The sequence below is a fragment of the Danio rerio genome, chromosome 19, assembly GCF_049306965.1.
Source record: "Danio rerio strain Tuebingen ecotype United States chromosome 19, GRCz12tu, whole genome shotgun sequence".
Taxonomy (NCBI): Eukaryota; Metazoa; Chordata; class Actinopteri; order Cypriniformes; family Danionidae; genus Danio; species Danio rerio.
In genome coordinates this window covers 16,632,458-16,655,550 of record NC_133194.1, presented here as the reverse complement: position 1 = coordinate 16,655,550, position 23,093 = coordinate 16,632,458, and the positions used below count along the sequence as shown (strand labels likewise).

Sequence of the window (23,093 nt, the reverse complement as noted above, 5' to 3'; positions counted from 1 at the left end):
GGTAGACTTAAACCGAAAGTGGGGGGTGTCATGGCCTTTAACATTAAACTTGCACTTAATATTTACATTAAAGAGTAAATTACAATCATTTTGATCGTTTTAAAAAGTTGCATTCAAATAACTTTAATAAAAATGCGTTGAATTTACTACTGAATTCACTACACTACTTGTCAACGTAATTATACATGATTTAAAATTAAGATTTTTAATTTAGGACCTATTTTTTGGTTCTGTTTTTGATGATTGAGTACAATATTTGAAATTAAACCATGAACAAATTTAATTTAAAATTTAATTCAAGCACATTCTAGGACCTGCATTTGTTTTTAAGTACTTCGTGGCCCTTTCGGGCCACGAAACCAGGCCTTGAATCCATATATCTGAAATTCAAGTACTTTCAAGAAGCGTGGGAACCCTGATTAATATTACTGGAAATGTTTTATTAAATTGGTTCATGCACATAGCAGTTCAGAAATGAAATGGCCAATGAGGAGAACAGTAAAATCTATACAGTTCGTGAAAACCTTCGAAAAAATGCCATTTTTTTTTAGTCACTTTACTAGTCCATTAATTTATTTTCCTTTGGCTTAGTCCCTTTATTAATTAGGGGTCGCCACAGCAGAATAAACCACCAACTTATCTAGCATGTTTTACACAACGGATGCCCTTCCAGCTGCAACCCAGTAACATCCATGCATTATCATTCACACATACACTATGGCCAATTTAGTTTATTCAAGTAACCTAGACCACATGCCTTTGGACTGTGAGGGAAAACTAAGCATCCGGAGGAAACCCATCATCAAACTACATTAGTACATAAAACTAACTAAATTAAATAATAAATTTTGCGTTGGCTAAGTTTAAGTTGTTATTTCTTTTTATGTTTCTTATGTTTTATTTTGGTTTTAATGATGCATTAATGATTTTTGTCATGATAAACCCATGACAAAGGCAGCACTGTTTCTGCATTTTTCACATCCCTATTTTTAAGCCAACAACTACGGTCAGAAACATTTTCCTGTCTTAACCACTTTTGGCTTTCTGGAAAAATACTGAAGGCAAACAACCAAGTACTAGCAAGCAGATAAATTATTTACAGCACATCTAATCAGTTACCGCTCTCAAAGAATTTAGGACATATCATACTTAATGACTTCAAACAGTATTATCAAAGTGTCCAAACAGTTACTACCAGTAAGCAGTAATGATTTCCAATTCCTCTCACCAATGAGGTTTTCTTTGATTCATGGCTAATAAACAATGTAAACCTAAAAGTTATGGACATTGTGTTTGCCATGCTGTGGGCCACGAAACCTACCTCGAGATAGAGTGAAGAGCTGGAGCCATGGCTCATTCTTTGGGCAAGAGCATCTCTCTGAAGAACACACTCCTCCAGGTGGATGACGTTGGGATGCTGGCTCTGGATGCTGCTCAGGGCCCAGAATTCCCTCAAGGCCAGCTCTACGTTCTCTGGGGAGTGACAGCGGATCTTCTTCACAGCCACGCGAGCACCCGTTTGCCGTACAACCGCCTCATACACCACACCGTAACTGCCCCGGCCTACCTCCTGGATCAGCTCGTACTTGGCCTGACTGCTCACCATCCTCTTCTTCCTCACCTGCCATGACACACAACACAATAACTGGGGCTGTCACAATATCACACTTTTTATTACAACCTGTGGCCAGAGGAATTCCCAGTATACATGCAGTGACCAACATAAATTCTCCCCTTTTTAAATGTATTTTCTTATTCATTTCTCTGGAAATATTGGTGGATTTAAACAAAAATCAGAATAATTAACATTGCACGTCGTACAAACAACAAATTATAAAAGTTGTCTCTGGAAGTTAACAAGACTTATATTATTCATTACATTGCCAATTTATTGTATTTTATTAATGCACCCCTACCCCAACCATTACAGTAATGTAAAAACAGTAATTGTACTGAGTATTCTTATATTATTTCATTAAATTACCCCAAAAAAATAAAGTTTATTAATGTCTACCCCCACCCAACCATCACATTACTATAAAAATATGAATTATTGTAATTAGGGATGCAATGATTATTAATTTTGGTTGTACAATTAGTAAGAATTAGTAAGAAATGGTCACGGTTTCACGGTTATCACAATTATTTGCATTCAATGATTTTAAAAACCCACTAGTTTAAAACTAGTTTAAAATGGTTTTAAATTTAGTTTTGTAGTTCGGGTTGAACTAAATATTTGTTGCTGTTTTAATAGTTCAAGTTTATTTGAGTGAATATAGAACAGTCAGTGGATATTATTAATGCATTTATTTCATGCGTTTTTGGTCATTATCAATGCACCAGCAAAAGTTGACCCAGCGACAAAACTATCGCGTCAAGGCTGCTTCAATGAAGCTCACGCCTCATGCTAATGCACTGTTTCCGTGTGTAGCATGAAAGCTCTAATCTGTTAACATGGATGCCAAAAAAAACACATTCTGCTCATGCGTATGGTGTGAAACAGGCTCGAGTCTTTCAGCAATTTCTCCGAAAACACTTGATTAGTCTCAGCTGGCATTCTCCACATGATCACTCTCATCAGCGCCATTATTTGTAACTTTAAGTGGGTTTGCAAACCTGTGTACCTTCCATTGCATCTTCCTCAAACCGTTAGCTGTTAGCAATTCCCACGGTCACTAAAGCCCCAGTTTTGTTCCATGCAGAATAGCGATGTTGAGAATCCTTTGTGATTAATTAACCGTGATAAATTAAATCAAGTTTAATAGTGAAACCGGTTAATTGCTGCATCCCTAATTGGTATACAGTGTTACAAAAAATATGCTATATTGTTGTGCTGTATCATTGTATAATTGTAGATAGGACAGCTGTATCATATCTACAATTTAGTACATGCGCAGTAATGCACAAAATTTCTTTTTTAGAAATTTTGCTCTATTTCTGCAACGTTGCAGCAGAACAACAGCATAAACTAGTATAACAACAATCACCTCAGGTACTGATAATGGGGTTTATTCAGTGTTAAATGCTACCAGTTAGAGCTGCACAATTCTGGCTAAAATGAATCATAATTTTTATTGCTTAAAATAAAGATCACGATTTTTTCATGATTCTGTAGATGTAAAATAAAAGTTAAAATAAGTGGGCTATTATTTTTGTTATTTCTCAAACATATGTAAAAAACTACATTAATATTATATGTAGGTCTACTGTTTATTCTCATGCTCAACACTGTGTTTGCTAGAAAGAAAAAAGCATGTCAAATGCTTGTAGCCTAATCATAACTCTATAATGCCATATAATTATTTAAATGTTGTGCATGCTTTCGGTTTCATTTTCACTGCTAATGCGGTTCATACTTCCTGCACGGCTCTCAAACAATCACTCTGTTCCACAAACTGAACGTTATTTACAAACTTAATACCTATTATTCACAGCCTATGCATGTTCTGTTCACTAAAGTAGACGTCATTCACAGACGAGCACCCACCCTCTCTGTGGTAACGGCTCACGGTCAGCAACTCGCGTCACGCATGATATCACGGCCACGAATACATCATTACATGAAGACAGAAATGGCATTTTTGGGTGAATTATACCTTATAAATACAGAATGTGACTCTTTCAACAACATTTCAACACTTAGACCTGGTGTCCATGTTGCTGAACAATGCATGTAAAACAATGTGAAGACTTGCGGCTGCCTTTTCTTCTCTCTGAACTTGAAAATATGATTGGCAGAATCATAGAAATGCTGGATTAAGATAGGTCAGGGCGTTGAATCAAAATCACAAGCTTTTTTCAATTAATTGTGCAGCTCTACTACCAACGTGAGTTCAAATACCATTTTACATGACATTTATTGCCATTCCACTGAAAAAAGCAGTAGTTCATCACAGATTTTGAAAATTAAATAATTAGGAGACGGTTTAAAAAGGAGTCAGAACTGTGCAAACCAACAACATCAGTCACCTAGTAGCCTATAAATAATGTTAAAGGTGTTTATCAGTAGGGCTGGGCGATATGGCAAAAAAAAAAAAAAAAAAACTATTTTTTTTAATTGTGTAACTAGTCAACTTAAAACATTACAACAACATGACTAAAGTAACATTCTCCTTATAAGCAACTAAAAAAAAAAAAAAACATCTGGTTAAGATGTAAGTATTTTTAATGACCATGCCATACATAAATTGGTCAACAAGGTGTAAATAAATGCAAAACAAATTTGGTGTTAAATATCGTAGCAGATATTTGAATAAACAATATTTGTGTAAATATTGCAGTTGCAGGAATACAGAGGTCTTTTTTTTTTTTGCAAGTTTTGCTGAGCCTAGGAAAGATTGGCTGTCAGCTCGGCTTTCACTTTATCTTCTTATTGAGTTGTAATGCTGCTACATAGTGGATACAGTGGAAGTAAAGGAACATGGAAACTGTAAAGCCTAATTTAACCCAGTGTGTGAAGTTGTGGACATTTAGCGGGAGCAAATAAAAGCACCAGATGTGTGTCTAATATAAAATAATATATTTAATCTATTTTTCTTTTTCCTCCCTTTTAAATACAGATCATTTGATGCGCTTTGCACTACTCTCTGTAATATGCCGCCTGATCTGTCTGGTTTTCAACTAGCTCCGCTAAATGACGTCATGGGGGCAGATACTTTCATTTTCATTGCTACAGCTGCTGCTCACCTCTGCTTTGTGTTCAAACCAAAATATCAGCGTGGTTCGAACTAAGATCGGTGTGGTTTTTCTCATGGCAGGTTTTTACGTCCTTCATACATGTGTAGATCGAGTTTATCGACTTGATGAGGGAATATGTCTTGACAATCCAGACGTGACTCAGACTAATGCACAAGTAAAATCCTACATGACTTCACGCTTTAACAGACAGTCAAGCAGGTCGCACACCAGAAAATCCGCGACACGGCGCGCACATGAAAGCTTAAAGTATCACATACAAGACGTGCGCATTCGCATGATATTTAACATGAAACAGATGGCGCTCTGTGGCGCGGCTGAAATATGAACTGCATCCTGAATCATCACATATGCAGATTTATAGAAACCCGTTTAGAACGAGTGGCGCTTTTGGTGTGCGACCTGCTTTATACAGAGGGTGAACCAAAGTGCATTGGTGCCATTATGATGTATCAAATTTTTTATTATTATTTTTTTTTAAATCGCGTTTTTTCGATTTAAGATAAAATTAAATCGTCGTCAAAGTGTAAATTTGAATTAATCGTATTCAGTGTTAAATGCTACCAGTGTGAGTTTCAATACCATTTTACAAGACATTTATTGCCATTCCACTGAAAGAACCAGAAGATAGTTCATTACAGATTTTGCAACTGCTTGTTTTTGGAATCTTGTCACATAAATTTTAGATCATTTATGACGTTCTGGATTTTACCATATCTGATGGCAATGCACAAAATTTCTATTTTAGAAATGCTATCAATTTCCGCAACGTCGCAGCAGAACAGCATAAACTAGTATGACAATGATCACCTCAGGTACCGACTATGGGCTTTGTTCAGTGTTAAATGCTACCAGTGCGAGTTTAAATACCATTTTACAAGACATTCATTGCCATTCCACTGAAAAAGCAGAAGATTGATCATAACAGATTTTGAATATAAAACAACTAGCAGACGGTTTAAAAATTAGTCAGAACTGTGCAAGTTGCATCACAATTAGTGCAGACAGCCAAACTGCTAGTCGCTGGAATCTTGTCATGTAAATTTTATATCATTTATGACCTTCTGGATTTTCCTTTTTTTATTTAATTCTACTTTACATTTTCTCCGGACATATTTAAAGGTGTACTCACTTTTGCAGCATGATAATAGATAATCATTTTGTTAGATTGGTTCCAGTATTTGTTTTCACATTGACTTTTAAATTTTTTTTTTTTTATAAATATCTCATTGTATTGACCTTATTCTTCACGTACGAGTGGGTGCAGCCATTGGAATCTGTTTGGCTCAAGACTTCGTCTCATTCACTTCCATTGATTTTTAGATGTTAAAAACAGCTTGTTCTGCTGCTTCATTTTGCAAACTGACTTTTTCTTCTTTTATGTATAGTCATGAACACTTTTTTGTAGAACAAGTAGTTTAATTAGTTTATTATTCCTTGTCATTTCTCGCATAGGCAACTGAATCTGAAGTTAAAACAAGCGCACTTCCACATCCCAGAATAAGGTCAATAAGATCTGTTAAAACAAGAGATGGATGTTTTTTCAGAAAATAAAATTATTAGTGAGTACAAATTCATGCTGAGGACTATAATATTGCGATATCTATAGAAATCTTTAAATACATCAAATAAAAAATGCTCCATCAATTAATAAAACTATTTTATAGAAAATTTGACAAATACAATTAGCAGAAGTTTAAAATTATTAACCTCAGCAGTTTCTATATTAGAACATTTTAATGTGAAAGACTAATAAAAAGCTAGAACACCTTCAAAATTTAAGATAAAAAAATGCAAAAAAACACATTTAAAAACAAAGATAGACGACAAAATTACCTTTAAAATTTTAGACATGTCTATCTTTGCTAGAAAACTTGGGTACATTTTATATAGATAGTTAAAACCATATGATATATCATATCAAATGAAATCCATTATTGGCAATTTTGTATTAACCATATTTTTTTCCACCAAAGCAGGAAAGTATTCGCCATTCCAAGCTTACACTACATTTCTTATCACCACTGTGGTTCCAATTTGGCTATATCATCTGCAGTCTTGATTTCATATCACCCATTAGAGCAGCAAGCTGTTGTATCGGGTTTCTCCTGTTATATAACAATTAGTCTCAGACTCAGACAGACTGTCTAATTCATATTGTACTCTAAATTGGCAAGATTCCACTCTCATTGGCTGACACAACATTAGAGTGCTTTTGATTCTTCTCGAGTCTGTCAGGAAATCAAATTGTTTAATAATATAATCAGCCTATAAAAATAGACTAATCACAGATTTCATCAACATTTGTGGTGTTCCTAGCACTAAATTCTGTAAGATATTCTGTTTTTTCTTGGTAATTAGGAGCAAACAATCACGAATACAGCAAATGTGTTTTCTTTGATCCCAACCAAAGATTGGTTTCTAACCATTTCTATATTGTTGACCGCTCAAACCCCATTATGTCAGCAAATGATGGTTGGTTGCTTTACATTTGGGTCAGATATCAGTTTCTCTCTGTGCAGAGGGTAGTGTTTGGCAAAACATTATGTAATGAAACAGACTTTTCAATAGTCTGGCTGTTCAAGATAATACAACAGGCTTTATCTCGCAGAGAAACAAGTAAAACACCATATAGTGTGTTAGAACCAACACTAGCATAACTGGAAATGACCCTGTGGCCCAGAACTTCCATTTCTGCAAAGCTGGAAAAAAGTAAACAAAAAAACTGCACCTTTACTGCAGTTTCCATGCAAAGATAACACAAGAGGCAGTGATGTAGAGGCATTGTGTTTCTTTCAAGCTCTCATCTGCACACAGAGACTAATGAAACAGTGGGCTTCGGTACACTTCCAATTGTACACTGGTGAAGTTCAACTGAACTACTGGCAGAGTTCTGAACTAGTTAAAATGGCCTCACATGTACAGTATGCACATACAACAAACAAGTTTAGCTCAGCATACAGTATTGATTAGGACATTTAGTAAGTTCTGTCACAAAATTTGAATCAAAAAACTGTTTTGGGGTTTGTGTATTTAGGTTCCGTTCTAAAAATAACAGTATGAACACTAAAAGCCCATGCACACCAACACGTTTTTTGCTTGCGTTTTCCGTTGAAGTTTAACGCCTCATGACTAAATAAATGGCGACAATGTGATCGTGCACACCAACGCGCAAAACGGCAGGCACAAAAGCGTCATATAAAAAAAAAAAAAATGCCTAATGCTCGTTTTTTTTTTTTGCATACTCTTCTGCTTGACGCTAGTGAAAATCGCTTGGGTTTGAATACGGAAAAACGTCTCAAAGCAATGACGATTAATGCAAACGAAAAGTGTCCCGGTGTGTAGGAGCCTTAAGTGGACCTAAACTAGTATAACAAACACAAACTAGAAGATGTTTCCAATAACTTCCTTAAAAAAAGGGATAGTTGACGCAAAATTAGGTTCAGTCATGTTTTACTCACACTTCACTTGTTCCAAAACCATTTTTTTTTTCTGTTCTGAAGAAATTTTGAAGAAACATGTGACCATAGACTTCCATAGTATTTTATTTTTTTTTCTACTATCAAAGTTGGCGGTTACAGTTTTCCATCCATCCATCTAGACTTATATGTATAGACTGTCACCCTCTTTTTTTGTTTCGTTGTATGCAGATGGCATTTAAATACATTTAAGAAAGTATATGTAAGATTTTTTTTTTATATATCTAAACTATCTTTAAAACTAGTAATAAAGAATCTAGGATTTTTATTTGATGAAAATAGAAATTAGACAAATGAATTCAGTAATCATTGCAACGATTACTTTTTAAAAACTTTTCTTTCCCTAAGTGATTTGGAAAAGGTGACCTATACTTATCTATTTATTACTTCCAGTGTACGCTCTGTACTGCTACAACCATGATATAGCAGCAAAGTTTCTTAATTATTACACCAGAATGTGAGTAAAGTTCCTAGCCATATTGGCTTAGAAAACAGCAACCTTTCTTTTTTTTCGTCGATCTGAATAAATGATGGAACTTCAGAAGTGTCAAAATTGAAATAGAAAAGTTATCTAAACTCATTGATCAAAACGCTGAGAGTCTACTCTGATTCAATAAGCTAAGCTAAAAGTGCTCCCATCAAACCAGGCAAGGTCTCCAGCGGTTTTGAAAAGTCATGTTTTTTGAAAACGCTAGCCTTTTCTGCTATATCATTCCTAGGGTACGAGTAAGATTTTATTTACTTTTTAGGACGACAGTATCTCCAGCAGAAAGATCTCCAAAGATGTCATTTTAAATTAATTAAAATAAATCAGTGTCTTTGAAACTAATGAAGACAGCAGAAGTCGATTTATTTAGACCTGACATGTTAACTGCTCTAACATATTTTATATGTTTCTCAAAATAAAATAAATTGTGTTCAAAGGGCAAAAAAAGTTTTAGTTTTTTTACCCAAACATTTAAACATGATATATTTTAGAGCAGTATTTACATTACCATGAAACCATGATATTTTTTATCCATGGTTATCATATCGTCACAATCTTTTACCGGTCCATGCCTTCACCAGACCCAGAGTTTGTCAGACTGGATCTAAAAACACTAAAAATCAACTGCTTAACTGTAGGCCAGTTGAAACAAGAAATCATGTTTTTTTTTTTTTTTTTTTAAAGTTCATTGTTTTTTTAAAGTCAAAATGCTTGCGCATTGATTTTTTTTTTTGTCTAAAACTGACTCAAATAAATTAGTAAAATGTCTATTATCGGTTAATTTTAGTATGATCATTAAATACATAATATTTAGCAAAAAATAAAAATATTATTGTAATACTCATCAGTCATCAACATCGCATATTATCCCATATTGTGCAACCCTACTACTTAGAGCACATAAAAGCTTAACAATACATTGCTACTTCATCAATGTTGTGCAAGTTTAAAAGAATGAATTTCACTAGACAAGTCATTTATATGATCCTTACACAATACTGCTTAGTTAAGAACAACAAATGAAAACACTGTCATTCCCAGCAAAAAAGAAGACCAGCTGCATCATTGTGGAACAAAGATCAGGTTAAAAGGCTTTTCATTCCACAAAACCACCAAATATTACCAGTTTTACTGTAGTAATACTATCTAGAACAGGGGTGTCCAACCCAAATCAGATACACCTGGACCAGCAAATCAAGCTCTTACTAGGTTTTTTAGTAACATCCGAGCAGCTGTGTTGAGGCAAGTTGGAGCTAAAATCTGCAGGACCCCGGCCCACCAGGATCCACTTTGGACACCCCTGATCTAGATCCCCTGGCAGAAATCTGGGATCTAGTCATAAAACTTTAGTGCAATAGTCTCAAACTCAATTCCTGGAGGCTCGCAGGAAAAAAAAAACTGTTCAGAGATGTGGCCGTCCAGGAATCGAGTTTGAGATCTTTGCTTTAACGCATAAGTGTCAAACTCAATTCCTGGAGGGCCAAAGCCCTGCACAGTTTAGTTCCAACCCTGCTTCAACACACTTACCTGTAGGTTTCAAACAAGCCTGAAGGACTCGATTAGTTTGATCAGGTGTGTTTAATTAGGGTTGGAACTAAACTGTGCAGAGCTGCGCCTCTGCACACAGGCACAGAGCTGCACCTCTACACTCAGTTCCTTTTGGAACTGAGTTTGACACCTGTGCTTTAACGTATTATAAACTTATTGAAGAAGGTAAATTAGAAAAGCACAACAATTAACTGCATTTCTGTTAAATATTAGTTATGTGCACTTTTAATACTAAATGTCCTTAGATTTTCATTTGTCATCCCAAATGTAACAAATTTCTGCTACTTTTTATTCAACAATGACGGATATGCACACAGATTTTCCATTTCAGTCGGCCAGCCCCAGGGCTTCAGGTTAATTGTCATCCCATACAAAAATCGCAGTATTTGATGATTTCTTTGAAAAAAAAAACTGTGATCTTTACTGCCTGGTTGAGATACGATATAAAATGGCTATCAGACCAAACAAGAAGCACTGCATTAAATTATATTTTTCTGCACCATGTCTTTGAAATATGTAAATTAATTTTACCCCAGTATATCACATAAAGCTTTCACCGCAAGTTTGAAAAACACTAATTGTGCACATAGCCTATTAACATCTGGATCTCAACTCACACTCTTGCTACAATTAACTACTGTCAATTTTTAATTTATAAGAGACAAAACTTGATTTAATAATAATAATAATTAATTATTATTATTATTATTATTATTATTATTATTATTATTATTACTAAAAATATTATTATTTTTAATACTACTCGTGCAGTATCCAGTCTAGGTCTCAACATTACACAGAATTCAAATGATGAAGTTAAATTTTTTTAAAGGACCATCTCATTGTCAAATAAAATAAACACTAATAAATTTGATTTCTAGATTCCCTGTAACGTATCATTTTCTTTCCCGTGTTGACAAGAAAGTAGGGAGGAACATATTGAACGATCACGCTCTTTAACCATGATTTAAAAAGTTCATTTATGTAGTGAAGAGTTGTATCTAGGGGGAGGGGCATTACATTCAAAAAGCCATTTGATTGGACAAAAAGCGTAAAGATAATGCCACAAACTCAAATTTTGAATTTAGCATTTCTACTGAGATGTTTTCAGAAACATAAAAGCTTCAAACATGTACAAATACACAGCGTAAAAGATTCTTCAAAAGGGGTTTCACGAACAGGAGGTCTTGAAACATTTTAAAATGCCGTTAGCGTAAATGGTAAACAAACGCGACTGCGCTGCCAACACGTGTGTGCGGAAGCTGCTTGACATGAGGAAACAGCGATCAAAGGGCAAAGGAAACATTGCACACTCACTGTTTTAACTGCTAGATTAGGAACAACGAAGCGCATGAGCAGAAATCGCAGGAATACAATCGCGTGTTGTGTTTGTAATGCAGTCATGTGCTTTTGCGGTGTTAAAGGCCTGTTGGTTTTGTCCGATTCGGCCACAGCGCCGCTGTTTTCCGCTCTCCAGCTGTATATCACTGTCCAGCTTTAACAGTACACGTTGCAATAGCCCGCAACACGACAGGAGATATGCACAGTGCTTATACGTTGTTGTGACATTAACAATAAAGGTAGATTTCGTTACCAAGCCTCCCAGGAACAACACATGCACCTGCGCAGCAGCTCGACACACATGCTCAGACAAAGAGTCCCACTGCAACCACACACACAAACACGAGAAACATTTACCTGTGCACGAATCCTATTCCCAATGTAACCGATTTTCCTCAGCTGTGCTTTTCCTGGCAGCCATTATAAGCGCGAGGCCGCCGCACACACTCCTCGACTCTCGCTTTCTCTTTTCTCGCAGCTGTGTGTGTATGTATGTTCGTGAGCGCGTGCCCGTGCGCGCACTTGCATTTTTTGTATGTCGCGTCCGCGTCGAAGATTCCTCAAGCGCGCACACTTTGACTGTCTTATAACATTGGGAAGTGCAGCTAAAGTGAGAAACACCGCCCTCTCTCTTTCTCTAACAACACATCAACCGTATTCTGTCATTCACATCACACTCAGAGCAATTTTACCATGGTAACGGTAGTTACTGCCAAGATACTGCTAGGCCTTTAACAATTATTATAAATATAAAATGTTGTCTCAGTCATGTCATCTCAGAAAGATGACAGTATATCCTCAAGGCTATACTAAATTAAATTATATTACTGCTTTACAAGTGATAAAACGCATGTATGGCATTTGAGTTTTTGGAATAAAAAGATTTGTATTAAAATAATTTGTGTATAATATTCCTTTTAGACAATTTGTGTATAATATTCCATTTTTTGTGCCCCCTCAGTTTTCATAAAAAAGATTAGTGCCGTCAAAACTGAAATTCTGTCATTAATGACTAACAGTCCTGCCAACCTTTAAAAGACAAACATAGAAATTAGATAAAATGAAAAGCAAAAGAAAATTGTGAAATTAAAGCAGTAATCCAGAGATCTGGTAATTGGTTTCATCATTTATCAGCCTGCACTATTAACTAATTAATTATGTATTTATTTATGCCGTGATTTGTGGATTTATTTATTTATTTATTTATTTATTTATTCATTTGCATATTTAATGCGTCAAGCCAGGGTGCAACAGTGCAGGTCTCCAGCCGCCAGATCTTAAACCGAAGTCCTTCTTGTTAAAAAAGCGACCACGCTAACCACTGAGCTTTTATAGAGTCAACACTGCCAATACGATGCCTGGAAGACAGGATTATTGAATCCTTAAAATTCCTGCATAAATAAATATAGAAACAACTGATAGTGTGGACTAATACATAATGAAATAAATTACAACAATGTTGGACAAATAGCAATATATAGAAAAGAAGTCAGAAAGAGGATGTCTGTCAATCTTCAGATGCCAGTCCAAAAAATACAATGCAAAATTGTTTTATCCATTAACCAATGATGGCATAAAGACCATACTCTAATCTTTTCAGTTTAGCATTTTCTTATTCCCCGAACATTGGTGTAATTGATTTCATCATTTATCAGCCTGCTCTATTAACTAATTAATTATGTATTTATTAATGCCGGGATTTGTGGATTTATTCATTTATTTATTTATTAATTCATTTGCGTATTTAATTATTGTTTTATTTATGCAGGGATTTATGGATAGATTAATCAATTTTCTTTCTGGCTTAGTCCGTTTATTAATGAGGGGTCACCACAGCAGAATGAGCCGCCAGCTTAATATCCAGCCACTGTTTTACACAGCGGATGCACTTCCAGCTGCAACCCATCACTAACAAACATATTCACACACCTGTCTTTGGATTTGTGGGGAAACCTACGCAAACATGGGGAGAACATGCAAAGTCCACTTTGCCAATCTTAGGTCAATTTATATAGGTTGTTTTGGTTCAATTTGTAATTTGCCTAGCTGTGCAGAGCCTGGGGAACAAGCAGACTAGCTCCAGCTTGGCCTCCGCTGGTCCAAAGAGGCGCAGACTGTGTTTTATGTTGCCGATAGGGGCGCTGTTTATTCTCGACGATGCGCAACATTTTCAACTGCCGTCTAGACTGCAAACATAGACTCTACACAGCTCTTCGAGCAACGTCCTGTCATTTTCCTTGTTTACATCATTGTTTATTTGTATTTTTAAGCCGCTTTAAAGGGCAAAGTGTGCTTCCCACAATGCATTGCGGTACTGAAAAACCAATCAAGGGCATTGCTGTGTTCCAGACTTTCTGCATGGAATTCATGAAGAGAAGGCCAAATAACACAGTGTACTCGGACGAGGGAGTGTGATGCAGGCATAAAACTTGCCGAATTTCACCTCATGTTGGCCGTTTGATTTACAGGCAATCTGCCTAATCACAACGCCACTATGTTTTCCCCACGCCCGAGGACCATGAAGAGACCCAGGAAAGCAAACGATTAAAGCGGCGGTCACACTGGGCTTTTTCTCCCATAGAGTTCCATTCATGCGCACACGAATGCGTCAGACCGGAAATGCAGGGTCCTGCGTTAAGTTTCACAGGTTGCTGCGTCGCAAAGTTCAAGCTTAGTGAACTCTTAGCTGCGAAATCGCATCACTTGACTGCGTGAGACCAATCGACTCGAGGATCAAAACATGGACACAACCTCTCTGGACAGAAATTTAAAACAATGAGCAATCGCTTGCTTTTTTAAATGTCTTATAAGCTTGTTTAATCCTTGGGGTAATGCGGAACGAGTAGGCTACAGGATGGGAGGAAAAACTGAAAAAAAAAAGTGCAAATCTGTGATTTTTGTTCGGATACATAGGATCTATTCTCGCTGCTAAACTAGACCAAAACAGTCATTATTTCATCAAAAATATATAATATATTTTTAAAATGTTTATATAAAATATACCGGGATTTGACTGACATGAAAAGTGATCAATTACAGTCGACCTTGTCTAGTTTTGCATGAAACGTAAGGGCGGGAAAAAGGCCTTTCTGTGTTACAGTGGCAGAAAATAACAACTTAAAAGCAACTGTTTTATTGGAATAATGCTTTTCGGGTGTTTTTACTATAAAGATGTATTTACTATAAAGTAATTAAACTGAGATTTTGGGAGGAAGATTTACTTCCTGCCTTTTTGACGATCTACGTTTGGCTCTCTTCTATCCGACTGTGAGTATACTCTCCTCTGACCTGTCACTCTTCTGAAGCCTTGTTTAAAACAGTTTGAATGTCGGTGCGGGAATGCAGGTATTGCACAATTATTGATTTCTGCAAATGTCGAGAGTGCTTTATTTTAACACGGAGCGCAGTCATGTACGCTAATTCTGAATATGCAAGTTCTTGAATAGGCTTTTTCAAATGAAGTGCAAGTCCTCTCATGATCTCATCACCGTGTGTGTGTGCTCAGACTATATACAATCGCGATCTCTTAGAAGTAGAAATCATTTATCTTTGCTCCTTGACTAAACTTAGTCAAAAACTATCAAGTATTTAGAATTAGATCGATGCATGACCGGTGACAATGCTAACTGACTTATTTGGCTGTATTAGCCTACCAGAACTTTTAGCAAAGGTGGAATTTTTTTAAATTTCTTTATGACAAAAGAGTTATGCTTGAAATGTTTTTGGATGAGGTATTTATGTGATTTATAAATAATAGTGGTATTCTGATCTGTCTTAAAGGGGTGGTCCACTACAATATCATATTTTAAACTTTAGTTGATGTGTAATGTAGCTGTGTGAACATAAACAGCATCTCTGAATGTAAAATTCTCAAAGTTCAATGCAAAGGGAGACCTTGATTTTTACAGAGTTAGCTTAGCAAAGCCTACAATGAGCGAATTTTGTGGACTACAAAAAATACTTCCGCCCCCTGTGAATGGTGAATTCTGAACCACGACCTATAAGTGTTTTTATTTGTTAAAATTGATCATGACATGTACAGTGTCTAGCCTCAACAGTAAAGGTGTAAACAACGGGAAATGATGTTTGCCACCACCAGCAATTTAGGTACAAATCCATATTTCTCGGTCAAACTGCTGTTAACACACACACACACACACATAGTACACACACTCTTGACCAGCATGTGCGTCTCTCTGTGTGTGACGGCAGTTTCTCTATCGGAAGCTTTTTCATGCATTTTACATCTCCGACAATGAAGTCGCAAAAGATATGTGAACGATTCATGTTACTTACACAGGCATATTCCGGATATGTGTGTAAGACGTCCTGTAACGCATTGAGTTAAAAAATATACAGCAATGCTTTCCTATCTAGAGTGTAGCAGCAAAAAAAAATCAATCAAGGCTCACACAGGTCTTATCCCACATCTTGTGCTTTATTCTGTCACTAGCTTCACCACAGAAAATAACTTAATCCGTGCATGAGAGATAAGAAAAATGAAGCCGATCCGCGAATCGCAGCACATTTGATGATGACCAATCAGAGTCACTTGAAGTTTTTATATTAGCTGAGTAGCTGTATATAATCAAAGTGAGATTTATGAAAAAATAACATGATTTCCTTCAAGTCAAACATGAGCACACATTGCTTTGCATCTTAATAACACAACCAAGCCTTAAAATTACATTCTGGACCACCCTTTTAAAGCATCACTAAATTGTACTGGCACTGCTCTGTTCCTGAAGCACTGTTCCTAAAACACTGCTTTGAGAAATGTAGTGTCGTCATATTTCAAATACCTCAAGTAAAACGCCATTTGTTTTATTATTTTATTATTTTACAGTGTTCTTGTCTTTTTTTGTAAAATTCTTTCAGTTTAAGATCAAGTGTAAAAAAAAATATTGTAAAGACAACAATGAGCAAATAAGAAAAACTGTGTAAAAAAAAAATTAAATCTTTTCATCATATACTTTAATTAAACATTTCAAAGCTTGAAAGTATTGATTAAAATGGACAAAAAGTGTTTCTATGACCTTAAAATTAGTGGTAGTTTTGCCAGTGCTATTAAAAATGATTCACTGTCATGAAAGGAAAAATCAACCATACTTTGTTAGTGTAAATTCTTATATGTAGCCTTGTGATTTAAACAATTAAATCATTTAAATAATTTTATACTTTAAAAGGGCCATAAATCAGATTTTTTTCAAAAGTAATTAACTAGTACTCAGAGTAGTTTTTTTTAAAGAGTAGTTTGTAAATATTAGTATTATTTACTAAAACTTGTATTATTTTAGCAGTGTAATTGTATTATAACTTGAGTACAAATATTCTGTTCTTTTTCCATCTGTGAGAGAACATCAACAAATAAAATAAAAATAAAAATCACAAGCACATTTAGTGCAGGTTTATTATATTATTACTATATGATAAATTAATTATTTTACTATTATTATTATTATTATTATTAATGGTTTTTATTTGTGTAAATTGATAGATAGTTCCTATACAGTATTTTTATAATATGCTGAGAAGACATTTTAGGTTTTCAATACATTGCGTGTCAGTCTTGGTTTATTATATTCTTAATTATTAATATATTATTAATTAATTATTTCAGTTTATTAATATTATTTTTTTTTTTTTTGTATAAATCAATATAGTTCCTATGCAATGTTTTGATGGGTTGTTGAGAATACATTTCAAGTGTTCAATATGTTGCGTGTCAGTTTAAATAAAAGTAGGTGCTGGAAAAAGTGCTTAAAAATCCTTGATTTTCATTAGGCTGTGCCTGTATGTAACCTGTAACCCGTGTCACATTTTCAATCGTGAGGTGATGGCAAATTAAGTGATGGTCAATTGTAAGCTCTTTTGGTCATGTGATGTATGTTGCTGAACTGGATTCAAATGTTATAAATATAAAAACACCTCATTTTGAAATTTAAATGCAGTATCTCAATTTAGTTTATTTGTTTGTGCTGTGCTCATAGACTTCAGAAAATGGGGCTCATTTGTTTGATTTCCCCTCGTGAAGCAGTGTATGCCTCCAAAATGTAACGTCTTCTTTGCTGTTGCTGAGTCCAATATTGTCGTATTAATTTTTTTCATATTCGTCATTTGGTGGCCCACAATTGTCAAAAACACCCCTCAAAATATTTGCTACGGGTGAAAAAAATGCAGAAAATCAAACCATCCAAATTAATTTTGATGACGGAAGGAAATTGCAGAGGCTGCAAACATATGAAACGTGAGGTCGTATTTAGTATATATGCAATGAATATGGGGGGGGGGGGGGGGTGGGGTCAACTACAATGAACCAGCTTTGGGGGGGCCCAGCTTGCAAAAGGTTGAGAACCCCAGCCTTAGTCCCTTGAAGGAAACGAGCAAAAAGTGGCTTATACAGTTCATTTTTTTAAGCATATGTAATTTTTCCATAATAATAAAAAGTTGTACTTGGAAGGTAATTTTCTTTGCATTTGTTTACATAATAAATGCAAATGGGTTATTCGTAATCACAATAAAGTGCTTTTGATGTCCCACAAGACTGAATCAGTCCTTTATGAACATAATGCGAAATGATGACATCCTGATGTTTTTAATATATACTTGGTTAAACCTTTACGCTCATCATATTTTTGTCAATTTGTCCATATTCTTTCATTGAATGGATGTGATTTTGCCGCATCACACTGCTCAGCCAACTTCAGTGAGTACAAAAAGTAGCTTAATTAGATCAAATAAAAAAGATTTTTATTAAATATTCTTATTGTCTCTTACAAGTTATTTGACAAAAAAAAGAGTAATTTTAAAAACTATTTTGTTTTCATAATATTATTAATAATTTTGCACGTGTCCTTGAAATTGCCATCATCTTTAATGATGTGGTAAATGCCCCTCTAAGAAACCCTCTGATGTACTCATTGGCATCCCCGTGCCCATTTTGCCTTTCTTCAGAGGAGGTTAAAACATCTGCTGTGACGCACAGTAACTATCTACATTTATGTTTCCTATCTTTCCTCATATTGTGCTTGAAATCGAATGTTGTCAAGCTTGACATGTCCACCCTGTCATAGTCAAATAATAATTAATACAAAAAAATTCAGAAATCAAAACTATAGCTTTTATAGTATGTACAAAGAACTTCCCATTTCTTTGCCTATTTATAAAACCTAATTGATAACAGAAGAGGCGGCATGGTGGAGTAATTAACAGAAGGTGAATTCTTAAAACCTTTTACAGCCCTTTTAAATTACTCTTTGATATTTCTTGTTGTACCTGTTGTTTTTCAAATGTTCCTGCATATTTAGCTTACTAAATAAAGCCTTCGTCCACCCTGTCATGCTAATGCCTGTCATCTTGTTTTCCAGCGTCATGTTCAACTTTTATGAAATTAAACAAATTATTTATAACCTTAGCATAACATCTTGTGTGGTTTCCTATTTAATCAATAAGGGCCAGTTAATATTGTTAGAAAGTTTGACTGAATGTTTTAGAAATAATGGATTTGTCCATTATTTCATCATTTTAAATAGACTTTTTCCATGATCTATTAAGTTGGGTTGGTAAAGGGACACATTATCTTTCTGAAAAGATACATTTTACAATCACACTGCAATGAAAATACACTCATACTACTTTGAATTTGTCCATGACAGGGTTGATACAATTTTAGGTTTGTTTACTGTTTGTCTGCTTGCAGTATATTTATAAAAGGACTGGAGCCTGACCAACATTAATTTCTTACAGCTTAAAGTCTAAATATTACAACAACTATGTGTTTAAATAAAAAATCTTATTATTATTATTATTATTATTATTATTATTATTATTTTAAATTCTGATGTCTCAAAGGTACTTTATAGTGATAACGACCCATATATAAATGGATATAAAATAAATATTGCACGGCCACCTAGTGGGAAAAAAATGAAACCTTCAGAAAGAATATGGACCAAACAGATCGTAGATGGCACAAAAGAAACCTTAAAATGCAATGAACAAAAAATGTGCCATATCCGAAATCCATCTTAAAATTGGGAGGGTTTTCAGTAAAAGAAGACCATGTTGGCTCATAGCACTGAAACAGCCCTCCTCAGAGTACTTGATGATATCCTGCTAGCCACTGACTCTGTGGTCCTGGTTCTTTTAGATCTGTCAGTAGCATTTGGTACTGTTGAACACTCTATTCTGCTGTCTAGATTAGAGTCAGTTGTGGGCTTGAAAGGCACAGTGCTTAAGTGGTTTAAGTCTTTTCTTTCTGAAAGAAAGTTTTCAGTTAAATTAGGTAACTTCTCATCCACATTTGCTGATTTCACTTGTGGTCTCCCTCAAGGCTCAGTCTTAGCTCCCTCACTTTTTTCATTATATATGCTTCCGCTAGGGGCCATTTTAAGAAGTCATGGGGTGTCTTTCCATTTTCATGCTGACGACACTCAGATTTACTTACCTATTAAGAGGAACGACCCTCTCGCACTTAACACTTTACTAAGGTGCTTGGACGAGATCAAAATCTGGCTGTCCCACAATTTTTTATCATTAAATGAGGATTAAACAGAGGTCATTGTCTTCAGTTCTTCTGAAAACGTTCAGGCCTCTTGCCTAGATTTGGGCTGCTTATCTGCCTTCAGATCGCCCCGTGTCCGCAATTTGGGTGTCATCTTTGATGAGTCATTAAAACTTGACAAACAGATCAGTTCGGTTATTGGCTCCAGTTTTTATCAACTACGTCTGCTGTCTAAAGTTAAACACTTTTTAAATCCCACCACTCTAGAGATGGCTGTCCACGCTTATATCACATCACGATTAGACTACTGCAATGCACTTTACTGTGGCATGTCAAAATCCCAGGTTTCTCGCCTTCAGCTGGTCCAAAACGCTGCTGCTAGATTTATATGTAATTGCAGAAAGTATGACCACATTACCCCTCTTCTAAGAGGCCTTCATTGGCTGCCTGTGAAATTCAGAATTGATTTTAAAGTGCTTTTACTGGTTTATAAATCCCTCCATAATCTAGCCTCATTTTATCTCGCAGAGCTGCTTCATCCTTACACTCCTGTGAGATCTCTTAGGTTGAGTGAGCAGAATCTTCTGTCAGTTCCACAATCTAGGCTAAAATGTAGAGGGGACAGAGCTTTCTCTGTGCCAGGGCCTCGGTTTTGGAACACCTTGCCCCTTGAGATCAGAATGGCTCCATCATTATCCACTTTTAAATCACGTCTTAAAACATACCTTTTTAGCTTGGCTTTTTAAGATTATTTTAATAGTTCATTCTACCGCAATTTTTTTACATCTTTACAGATGTTTCGCTTGCTTTATTTCTATGTGTTTATATTCTGTCTTTTTATTTTTTATTTTTTATCTTGTGTTATGTACAGCACTTTGTGACTGCTTTTAAATGTGCTTTACAAATAAATGAACTTGATCTTGATGTTCATCAATCTACTCTGATGTATGTGACCAAGGCACTCTTCTGAAATCAATTAGGCAAAATTCTGTAACAACAACAACAACAACAACGAGCAAAACATACAGCAGAGCTGAAGTGGTTTGAAGGAAAGCTCCTAAATTTGCTTATATAAGCAATAGAATTTATGTAATATTAAGGTTTGTTATCGTTATTGTATAAGTTTTAGGGTTTTTAAAAGTTCTTTCAATGTGCATTCGTGTCATATATGGCATTTAATTATAGCATAACAAGCTAGGCTAATTGTTATTCAGAATTCATAGTGTGAAGTCACCTTGTAAAGAACAGCATGTATAGGAAAGATCAGAAAATTGTAGCTATATAAACAATAAACAAAAAAAAAAACATTGCTGCAACGTGTAGTTACATTTTTTGAGAGGTGCAAAAAATCAGCGCTGATGCCACGGCGTAGGGCTATGCATCAACTCATAGGCTGCGCCGTAGCATACAAGTGCGCTTGACGCAGAAGTATAAATCAGCCTTTAGCCAGCCTTTAGGGGATTTGGCTGTGGCTTATCATGTCAACTTTCTTTTAATACATTGTTTTATCATCTGGAAATTGATGATATGAATTGTTAGTTTTACAAGCAAAAAGCAAGCTGTTGTAGCACAGGCAGAATGCATGCAGAATGCACTTGCTCAAATAGTCTGTTACGTCCCTGATGTTAAGTGTCTAGGAGTGAGTGCAACAGTGAAAAGTTTAAAGTTGGTGGGCGTGAGTGTAAATCAGTCCCCATACCTTCATAACAACCCATTAATTTTAGTTAAAGAATTTGTTAACTAAAAAAAAAAAAAATTAAATATGATGTTAAACAAAACTGGGAAGCAAAATAAGGCTTCAGGAGGGGGAAAGTCCAAAACAACAAAAAGTACACTAGCTAGTTAGGGAGTTAAACTGTCTAAAATGACAAAGTAAAATTAAATTACCAACAGACATGTAAACTAACTTCTTAACTAAACGTAAACAAGAAAATCATTTTAGAAATAAAATGGCACCCACCCCCCACACAGCTTCTAAACACAAAATGTAAATGGCCACAAGTGGTCACTGTAGGTCCTTAAATCTCACTCACCTAATTCACGTTAATGGCTTTAAAGGGGTTGTCCACTACGATATTATATTTTAAACTTTAGTTGATGTGTAATGTCGCTGTGTAAACATAAACAGCATCTCTGAATGTGAAATGCTCAAAGTTCAATGCAAAGGGAGATCTTGGTTTTTACAGAGTTAGCTTAGCAAAGCAGAGACAGCTACAATGTCGTTCAAATGCTGCTATTTCCACAGAGCTTTGTCTGTTTTTGTATTTGGCCTTCCAAATGACATGACACAAAGACAGAAATGCTTACAGTTCAATATTAATTATGTTCCAGAGAATTATAAAATACATAGTAAGCATGATTTGACAAAACACAGCTTCCAGAATCTCTCCCAGTTCAGTGCTGGATCCGGTTAAAATCTCCTCAAAGACGGAGGAGCTCCAACAAGCAGAAGCTGTAGCCTGTGAGTTTTTTATTTGATAAGATTGATTAGGACATGCACAGTGTCTAGCCTTAACGGTATGTTATAGCAAAGATGTAAACAATGGGAAATGCAGTTTGGCACCGCTAACAATTTAGCTACAAATTGATATTTATCAGTCAAACTGCTGTAAACACACACACACTTTTCACCAGCGCATGCGTATCTCTCTATAGGCAACTTTTCCTGCGTTTTACACCTCAGATAATGAACTCACAAAAGATATGTGAACAATTCATATTACTATGTCACTGTAAATTACAGAAAATAACTTAATCCGAGCAGAGAAAAATAAAAATAAACATCGGTCCTGCGTACATGCGCTTCTTGGGTTACACGTGTCTACAGACAGTTTACACACACGCACGCACACACACATACACACACTCACACAATGGCGATCTCTCTTAAAGGAGCCGCACCCCATTTTCACTCGTTACAGACACTAGTCAGATTTTATTTTAGAGAGCGGGCATAAGGTTGACTGACTGTTTACACAACACAAAAGCATGTGCTTGTACAGCCGTTACATGGAGTCAATCGGCGAATCACAACACATTA

At 35.5% G+C, this 23,093-nt stretch overlaps 2 protein-coding genes across 4 annotated transcripts in view; one reads left to right on the top strand and one right to left on the bottom strand.

Annotated features, from left to right (window-relative positions):
* pdik1l (PDLIM1 interacting kinase 1 like) overlaps positions 1-12,083 on the bottom strand; it is a 32,330-nt gene extending 20,247 nt beyond the window's left edge. For 2 of the 3 annotated variants that reach the window (XM_021468126.3, XM_073931029.1), the window contains exons 1-2: positions 11,908-12,015; positions 1,322-1,621 (exon numbers count right to left, since the gene is read on the bottom strand). In XM_021468126.3, the coding sequence (XP_021323801.1) occupies positions 1,322-1,606 (285 nt within the window). In that variant the 5' untranslated portion in view covers positions 1,607-1,621; positions 11,908-12,015. Of the gene's footprint in view, positions 1-1,321; positions 1,622-11,907 lie in introns of all 3 variants that reach the window. The other variant, NM_001037700.2, reaches the window with a different exon arrangement.
* ftr55 (finTRIM family, member 55) overlaps positions 1-23,093 on the top strand; it is a 157,405-nt gene that overhangs the window by 82,317 nt on the left and 51,995 nt on the right. The gene's annotated exons all lie outside the window — the stretch shown is intronic.